Source organism: Herpailurus yagouaroundi, unplaced genomic scaffold (assembly GCF_014898765.1).
Source record: "Herpailurus yagouaroundi ecotype Mexico unplaced genomic scaffold, PumYag 162, whole genome shotgun sequence".
Classification (NCBI taxonomy): domain Eukaryota; kingdom Metazoa; phylum Chordata; class Mammalia; order Carnivora; family Felidae; genus Herpailurus; species Herpailurus yagouaroundi.
Window position 1 is genome coordinate 71244690 of NW_024412403.1, and position 9585 is coordinate 71254274.

General features: G+C 43.2%; 1 protein-coding gene across 1 annotated transcript in view; it reads right to left on the reverse strand.

Moving 5' to 3' along the window:
• HEG1 (heart development protein with EGF like domains 1) overlaps positions 1-490 on the reverse strand; it is a 60854-nt gene extending 60364 nt beyond the window's left edge. Inside the window, exon 1 of the mRNA XM_040484776.1 lies at positions 172-490. Within this exon, the coding sequence (XP_040340710.1) occupies positions 172-385 (214 nt within the window). The 5' untranslated portion in view covers positions 386-490. The remainder of the gene's footprint in view (positions 1-171) is intronic.
• Positions 491-9585: the final 9095 nt, after the last annotated feature.

The following is a 9585-nucleotide window of genomic DNA, read 5'->3' on the forward strand; positions in this document are numbered from 1 at the left end:
CTCACTTAATCACAGCATGCCATAGATGGAGGCTGAGCCACAGGGGTGAGCTACCCCAGCCCAGGACCCTTGGATGGGCGCTCAGGATGGGGAAGAGGGAGACTGGCAGAAACTTCATCTTCCAGGACCGGACATACATGAATGAAATGAGCATCGTTGGCACAAACTCACCTCTGGTGAGGCTCTGGGAAGTCAGAGCTGTTGCTGTGTCAGACCCAACAGGGGAAATGGTGAAATTTGCTTTCCTGGAAGAGTCATTTCTTCCTCTAGCATCTGCTGCTTCTGTTTGTGGAATGAAGTTTTCTGGAGCATCTGAAGAAGTGTGGCTCTTTCTGGGGGTCTGAGTCATCACACCCTCCTTGGAGACCACCGTTGAAAAGTCCATTTGGTTCTGATCAATGGTGATGTTTTCTATGTGGGGTTTGGTGCTACTTTCTGGCCAGTGGTTCCTTACCACAGCTGAAACAATAAGAAAATGGATCAGTAAAAGCCTGCTGGTTCTCTGTCTGCCATGAGCAGATACTCAGTAAAGAAGTGGATTCAGGTAGAATAATTTCACCTTTCTTTTTTCCGCACAGTAATTATTCTTACAATGCAGTGGGAGAAATTATGTAGCAACAATACTATGTAGTATTGAATTTTACAGTAAGTGGAATAAATGATGAAAATGGACAGAAAGAGACCAATACAGGGCTCAGGGGAGAGGACCTGAAGCTCTGGGATCCAGGCAGGCTCCGGGAGGGGCGCAGGGGACACAGGTCAGGTGAGAGCAGGGGGAAGGAAGCACTCGCATGCATCAAGGTTGTGAATTGCGTCTTCTGCATGGTAGGAGGGTAAAAGCTGGCAGCTCTCGATCCTGACACCTACTCTTGCAGGCAGGGGGTGGGAGGTGGGACATGCCTAATTCTGGAAAAACATGTGAAGGATTTGGCAATATTACCAAAACCTTTGTAATGTAAATAGGTTTGATGCAGTGCTTTTGTTTTCTTTGAATTTATCCTAAGGAAATACTCAAGAATGTGGACAAAAATTTAGCTGCACTGATAGTCATGATGTCATTGTTTATAATAGCAAAAAAGAAAGGAAGGAAGAATAGAAGGAAGGAAGGAACAAACAAAACTGAAAACCCTACAGCCGCAGATCAATTAAACCAGTTGCATTATGTCCATATGAAAGGACATGATGAGGTATTAAAATGTTATAAAAATAAAGACGTTTTACAGGTATTATTGAGTTAAAACAACAGGTTTCAGGGGCCCCTGGGTGGCTGGGTTGCTTAACTGCCTGACTTCAGCTCAGGTCATGATCTCGCAATTTGTGGACTCAAGCCCCACATTGGGCTCTCTACTGTCAGTGTGGAGCCCGCTTTGGAGCCTCTGTCTCCCTTTCTCTGCCCCTTCCCTGCTGTCACTCTCTCTCAAAAATAAAACATTAAAAAAATTTTTTTAAAGTTTCAAAATAGAATTGAGAGTATAGTCTCATTTTGTTAAAAAAAACCAGCAATCATGCATGTGTGTGCATGCCAACCACGGATATATGTTCTCGACATGTCCTCATTTGTTCAATCCTTGCGCAATGTCGAGGTAGGTGCTCTTCTCCAACTCTGCCCGGGAGGCAGAGGAGGTGCGGGGCGGAGGCTCATATTCCTTGCCCAAGTCACCAGACAGCCTGCTCCCCGCCCAAGCCCCTGAGCATTCAGCTGTGCCCAGTGCTCAGGACAAAGCGCGTGGTAACAAATCCTCCTGTTCCCCCTCGCTTCCGGCGCAGGGGTGTTGAGGAAAGGTTGCTTATTAGTACGGACTGTTATTTGACATCTATAAATTAGGGGATGGATTTAGATTAGTCGGGAAATATACTGAAGTGATCATTTTCTGCCATATTGCCCAACATGATGGCAGAGAGGGCATGAGTTACAAACATCACGATCAGGTGAAAGTTGAGGGGAAACCGGGCGCAGAAGCAACCATCTGTGGAATTAGGTATCATTTATCAAGGCAGGGGGTTCAGAGTCAGGGCAGGTTTGTGGGACGCCCAAGTCCAACCCAAGGAGGGTGCCTTGTTACTCTGAAGATGTGGGCACACGACACAGCCACGGCTTGGAAGAGGGAGCCCACCACTGCTGGGGTGTCAGCTCCTGAAACCAAGACTAAAACACAGACCACATTTTAAGAGCCACTTCCCTGGATATCCAAGCTAATGTGGAAGTGAATATGAAATACATGTGCTAATTGGAGGGCACAGAGTTTAATGAGTTTCTGGAGAAAGCAATGAGGACAAGGACCATTTAAAGTTATTGCTGATTACATGGGCCCCTTAAAAACCTATTTTTATTTTCCTCATTTGGGAAGGATATTTTTTGTTCTGCTTAGGATCAGGGGCTGTGAGCACTGCTGAGAGACCTCGGTGGGAATGAATGAAGTCACTTCTATCTGTATGAGTCAGGCAAAATATGGCCAGCCATCTGACTAGTAGCGGCTGCAGGCAGAACCTATGGTTCAGCTCAAAATATCACACTTTCCCAAAAGGAACGAGTTATCTTCTAGATCAGCACTAAGAGATGTATAAAGTAAGACACAAATGCAAACCACATATGTAAGTTTACTTTAAAAAGTAACAGATGAGGGGCGCCTGGGTGGCTCAGTCAGTTGGGCGACTGACTTCATTTCGGCTCAGGTCATGTGATCTTACAGTTCATGACTTCAAGCCCCACGCTGGGCTCTGCATTGACAGCTTGGAGCCTGCTTGGGATTCTGATTCTCTCTCTCCCTGTCTCTCTCCCCTCCCCCTACTCATGCTCTCTCTCTCTCTCTCTCTCTCTCTCTCTCTCTCTCTCAAAATAAATAAATAAACTTAAAAGTAACAGAGGAAATTAATTTTAATAAATACTTTACATACTCTGACACATTCAAAATAGTAGCATTTCAATATGTCATTGATATAAAAATTGAGATACTTTGCATTCTTCTTTTGGTATTACACCTGTAAATTCCAGAGTATGATACTAGCTGTACTTCAAGAGCACAACAGCCACATGTGGCTAGTGGCTACAACACTGGACAATGCAGTTCTAGGTCAATGGTTCTCCACATTTCCTCCACTCTGGTCCACTCCCACCAGAAGTATGGCTCATTTATTGGGGTTGGAGGGGTAGTGATTTTTAAATCTTCCATAAGATATTCTGACAAACTTTCCTAAAGGAACCCTTTCCTCCCCAAATCCCTTGAGAATCGCTGCTTTCATGCTTCCTATTCTGTTTCCCGTAATTGATAATTAATAGAAACTTCCTGGAGAGGGGAGGGACGTTGCCAAGCATCTGGGTTCCTCTGGGGTCCAGCCCCAGACAGGCAAGGACCACATTCACCTGAAAATGGGATTTGGAGGGGTGTTTCCAGGGGCAGCCACTAAGTCCACAATTTCAACTTGAGACCAGAGACCCACACAACATGTTCCCTTTGTTCTTTCTATTTGAGCTGCAAGGCAAATTGGCCTCTCCAGATAAGGTGAAAGGGTCTGAGGATGCTCTCTCTTTCCTCCTGGTCATTTGGGCACAATGAAGAGAGACTGTTCTTAAAAGAAGCCAGAAAAAAAAATGATTGTGGGGGGGTAGAGGTGACCCAAAACCAATGCCTGGAAGCTGGTAAGCCATGAGCAAAGGAAGAAAATGAATTTTGCTCTATTATAGCCTTAAGATGAGTGTGACACTTGGCTATTGTTGAGCCTCTGAGGAAGCCCATGGCTGAGGAAGCAGCAACATGCCCTTCTTCACAGAACTGGGAATGTCCCTAGGAGTTCCACTGCAGTCTTTAGAAGGTACGGAATGGCCACATAAAGACAAGACATGAGTCACACTGAACCATGCTGTCTCCCTGGAGGGGTGACAAAAGATGGAAGAAGGAAAAAGAAAATGTACCCTATAAACAAAACAAAAAAGGCAGACCGTAGTCTTGCATTGTCCCAAATCATCCTACCACTATAAACGAAATATGCTAAATAAAATATGTTTTACAAAATATTTCTAAATGCATTGCTGAGTTGGCAAGTAAGTAAAGAATCACATCTTCTAAGGCCAAACATGAACCAAGAGCTGGAATACAGAGAAGTGAGCTAATTCTCGGCAGTTAGAAGCTGCCCTGGGGCACCTGCTCAACTTTTGTGAGCTTGAACTTCTGGTCTGATTATTAGGAGGATGTAGGAGATAGGAGACAAAACTCTTAAGGAGAGAGTCTGAGAGGAAACTCAGACTGTATGAAGCTGGGACTAGGGCTATACTATGGGTGTCAGACACATAGGGGAAAAAAATCTGCCCTGCAGAAGGGGGCCAGCAGGGAAAAGTGGCCTTTGATCTTGGTTTTAGATGAAGGAAAATAAATCTCACTCAAGAATTTGTAACCAGAAAGGTAGCCCTCATGTTGGTATGCAGCACAAACTCACAATACTTGTATGGTCTAAACCTCAAGCCAAGGATATATTTTAAAAGTGGTCTTGAACTTTGTGAATATACTAAAACCACTAAATTATATACTTTAAGAGGGTGCATTTTATGGTATGTAAATCATATCTCAAATACACATGCACATATGTGCACCCACATATACCCCATTAGTGTGAAGGAAAAGTGGTTCGGATACACAGTGCCTCTTGCTTTGCAGAAATAAATGTGAATGCTCTCTAAATGAACATACCTTCAATCCGATTTTATCATTCATTGATAAAATTCTAAGGAATAAGAGATCACTGTCAGAAAGCACAAAATATAAAAGGAAAAAAGGCATCAGTGGGTAAAAGTCAGCAACCTAGATAGGCAAAGCCTTCAAATGCTGGAAATATCAGTCAAAGAATGTAAGTATATAAAATACATAAAAAGAAATAAGAAACTAAAAATGAGAGAAAGAGAGACTATAAATAATGGCCAAAAGAAGTGAAAGAACTCTAAATGGAAATTCTAAAAATGAATAAAATATAATGATTGAAACTAGGAAACTTGACAGATTTAGATACGACTGAAAAAAGAACTAATAATTACAAGACAGATGATGAGAGAACACCCAGATGATATAAAAAGATAGAAAATATGAAAAAGAGAGGAAGAGACAAGGAAGATAGGAGTGAGAAAGTCCAATATATATATAACTGGAGTTCTAGGCGGAGAAGAGAGAAAAGAGAGAAATGGCAATATTCAAAAAGGTAATGGCTGAGAATTTCCCTCAAACTAAGGAAGCCCAACAAATCCTTAGAAAACAAAATAGTACAGAAATATAAACTCACAAATCATGTATAGAAGACGACAATTAGACTAACAGCTGATTTCTCAACAGCAACAATGGAAGTCCAAAACCAGTGGGTAAATATTGTACATTCAGTAAAACTATCTTTGAAAAATATCCTGAGACTCTCTTTCAAAAAAGAAACATTTTCAGTCAAATGTCAGTTTATCAACCACCTCCACAAAAGCAAATTAGGGAGAATTTTATGTCAGGCAAGAAAAACAATGCTAGATAAAAGCTAGAAGAGGCAAGAAGATATAATGAGCAAAGAAAATGGTAAATATGTGCATAAATCTAAAGCAACGTTGAATTTATAAAATAATTTCTCATCTGTGGGATTAATAAAATAAGATAGAGCAAACCATGGATAACAATAGCGCAGAAGTCAGGAGGGCATACCAGAATCATGTTGTGTTGAAGGGTGACTTTAAGCTGTGTAAAAAATGCATTTTCAAGTTCCTCAAGCTGACCCTGAAGAATAGAAAGAGAGTGTATCACTTCCAACTGGTAGAGCTTGCAGTAATATGAAATTTCCATTGAGAGAAACTAATTAATATTGCCTAAAACCAAAACAATGAATCAACAAATAGCAATTTAAGCATGTTACTGAGAGGTATGGACAGGATTACTAAAAGAGCTTGTTAAAAGGGTCAAAAGTGGTTGATTCTGGGAAGTGGAAAATGATTGGTGGTAGGAGGGGTCAGGGTTTTTTATAATAGCCTTATAAAACATATTTGATCTTTAAACTATGTATGAGTTTGATAAAAAATAAGAATTTAAATTCAAAGAAGTTAGATAACGAGCCAGGGTAAATGCCTGCAGCGGACGATAAAAGTTTAGCATTCCTAACACGTGAGGTTTTTCAAAGTCCTAAGATGTACGGGGCACCTGGGTGGCTCAGTCTAAGGTTAAGGGTCTGACTAGATTTTGGCTCAGGTCATGATCTCACGGTTATGAGTTTGAGCCCCACACTGGGCTCTGCCCTGACAGCACAAAGCCCGCTTGTGGCTCTCTCTCTCTCCCTCTCTCTCTGACCCCTCTCCCCCCTCTTTCTCTCAAAGTAAATAAGCTTAAAAAAATTCCTAAGATGTACATCTCACAAAGAACATGAATATGTGATTCACAGAAGAAAATGTATAATTTGAGAATAAATATATGACAGTATTGTTGGAAAGAAAATACAAATGTAAACTAGAAAAGCCTTTTTTTCAACTTTTTATATAAATTTATGTTTGCCTATCAAATTGGCAAAGACTCAAAAAATGATAAGATGCAGTGTCACTGCGGGCATAGCAGACTGGCACCTCACACAATACCAGTAAGAATGTAACTGGCACATTCTGGTGAGAAATTCCACAATCCATTGCAAAAGTCTTAAAAATAGGCATATATTTCAACCCAGGAATTCCATTTCTGGAAATTAATTTCAAGGAAATTCTTAAGGATGTGCACAGATTCAGGCACAGGGAAGTTTACCACAGCATCGTTTGTAATAATGAAAATTGGAAACAACCTAAATTTCTGCAATAGGAACTTGTAAGTAATTATAAGACAACAAGATTTTAAAGGGCTGACCAAAATATGTTATTGATACAGTTTTAGATATGTACTATGTTCACCCTGTACAGTTAATTAAAAATATAAATTAAAAAATGGCATGTACCATATGACCTTATGTTCTTAAAAATAGATGTGTTTAGGGGCACCCGGGTGGCTCAGGTGGTTAAGCATGCAACTCTTGATTTCGGCTCAGGTCATGATCTTACAGTGTGTGAGTCTGAGCCCTGCATTTGGCTCTGCACTGACAGCACGGAGCCTGCTTGGGATTCTCTCTCCCTCTCTCTGCCTCTCCTACTCATGCTCTCTCACTCAAAAAGAAAATAAACATTAAAAAAAAATATATATATAAACATAAATAAATACGCATATATATGCATATATATATATATATAAACATAAACATATATATACATATATATCTGTTTAAAAACCTGCATCTCCTGGGGTGCCTGGCTTGGCTCACTTGGAAGAGCATGTGACTCTTGATCTCAGGGCTGTGAGTTCAAGCCCCATATTGGGTGTAGAGATTCCTAAAAATAAACTTAAAAAAAAAAAAAGCATCTCCTAAGAAAAAGAACAAAAAAGTTGGTATCTTGGTAAAAGGACTCTAGGTCTGGAAGCCTTCTTATAAGGGGCTTTCTTTGGTCCCTAGACTGCTCCCTAAGGTAGGTAAAGCCTGTAGACTTTCGATATAAAGGTGGCTCATGCAACTTGCTCATAATACAGCTATTTCTTTTTTTTTTTTTTCAACGTTTATATATTTTTGGGACAGAGAGAGACTGAGCATGAACGGGGGAGGGGCAGAGAGAGAGGGAGACACAGAATCGGAAACAGGCTCCAGGCTCTGAGCCATCAGCCCAGAGCCTGACGCGGGGCTCGAACTCCCGGACCGCGAGATCGTGACCTGCCTGAAGTCGGACGCTTAACCAACTGCGCCACCCAGGCGCCCCAATACAGCTATTTCTGAAACATAAACATTGTGAGTGGCCTTGAGCACCCAGCTGAAGGACTGATGAGTTTACCTGTGTCTGGACAACCAGCCTCTGGGTACCTAACCACTCAGCACCAGCTGTGGCCATAGCTGGTGTCCTGATCAAGGGGATGACCATCTGTCCACAGCAACTAGAGACTGAACACACCCCTGGTCAGTACTGCCACTGCTGGGCCCTGTGGGCGTTAGGGACCTGTGGGCTTATAATGCCACCTCTACCCTCTTTCCCTCAGTTGCAGGTGCCATAGCCACCTGGATTGATCAGAAATTCTTACCTTTACCATCTCTCTTCTTCTGGGGATGTTTCCCTTTCTTCCCCCCGGAACACATGACGGGGAAAGTCATCTGCTTACCCCACCTTGAGAATCTGTGTTCTCTAAGTGGAGACTCTCTCATCTAAAAGGAAAAGAGCCTACCTCCAGCTCCCTGTCTGGATATAGAAATTCAGTACTTACTTAACAAGAGAAGCAGTGGGTAACATACAAACTGGCTAAAGTCAGGCTGTCTGTGTTAGACTTCTGGTTCTACCATGTACATGCCGTATGACCTTGGATGACATACGTAATTTCTCTGCCTTGGCTTCTTCGTCTGTAACAGGGGGCTAATGACAGCACCTACCTCACTGGGCTGTGACACAGTACACACACGTGAGAGTGTCAAAGACTATCTGGTCCGTAGTGAGTGCTACACCCATTGCAGCTGTTCAAGGGGTCTAGGTCTCTCAATGTGAACGGACAGATTTGGACATGACTTTGGCAGGCACTGCTAACCAACCCCTCTCCAGGCAGCAGAGCAGAGCTAGTTGCAGAGGTACAAGTTCTGCTGGAAGCTAGGGGTGCACCCCCTGAAAGGACTGAGGTGGGCTCCGTGAGCCGGGGCCTCGCTGTGGCTTTGCTCCAGGACACTCTGCCAGCAGATGCAGGGAGAACTAGGAGGGCACAGGGTGAGAGCCAGGCCCACCTCTGGCATAAGCCCCTGATGTCACTGGCCCAGGGTTCCAAAAGAATAGTATTCCACTGCCTGCTGTTGAACTCTGGATGTCCCTCTACTTCTTTATTGCCTATGAACTACTCTTCAGAAGGGGATTAATTAACCATGCAGCACCCCAGCCCACCCACTCTGCCACCCATTTACAATCTTTTGATTGTGAACATGCAAGTGCTTGACATGATTCCATGCTGTATCTTGGGGGGGGAACAATGAGTCCAGTGCTAAAATATTTACTGAGGTCCAAGGATGAATCCCTTCAGAAGCCCTGAGTTGTTTAGGAGTACTGTGGTTGAATTTTGGTTTTGGCGTAGCTCCCTGTTCAGCACAGGGGTAAACCCCGAGTGGGAGAGAAATTTAGAGTAAAGCAGCGAGGAGTCAGCAGGGACCTAACACTTGCAGGGGGAGAATCCAGAACCTGCTCTGACTCTTGGCAGAGAAGAGAAATGGCCTTGGAGAAATGGAAAGAAGGTACACCTCAGGCTTCGGAGTCTGGGCCAGAGAAGGAGGATGAAGACCCTGTGCCCTACTGGACACTCAGGGGCAGGCTCTGAGGCTGGCTCTCCTCACCTCACCCATCCCTCTCCCCAGATAGTCAGAGGTACTTGCTCAACCTCACTCACATCCCACGGCAACTGAGCCGCACCAAGCAGCCTCATACTGGAGTTGAGATGTCCCAACCTCCCAGGTATATTTGAGCTGGAAATACCGTCCTTCCCTCTGCACTCAGCCCCCTGTGTCAAGACAGTTTCATTGCTTTGCCTGTTTTTTCCCCCAAGTTGG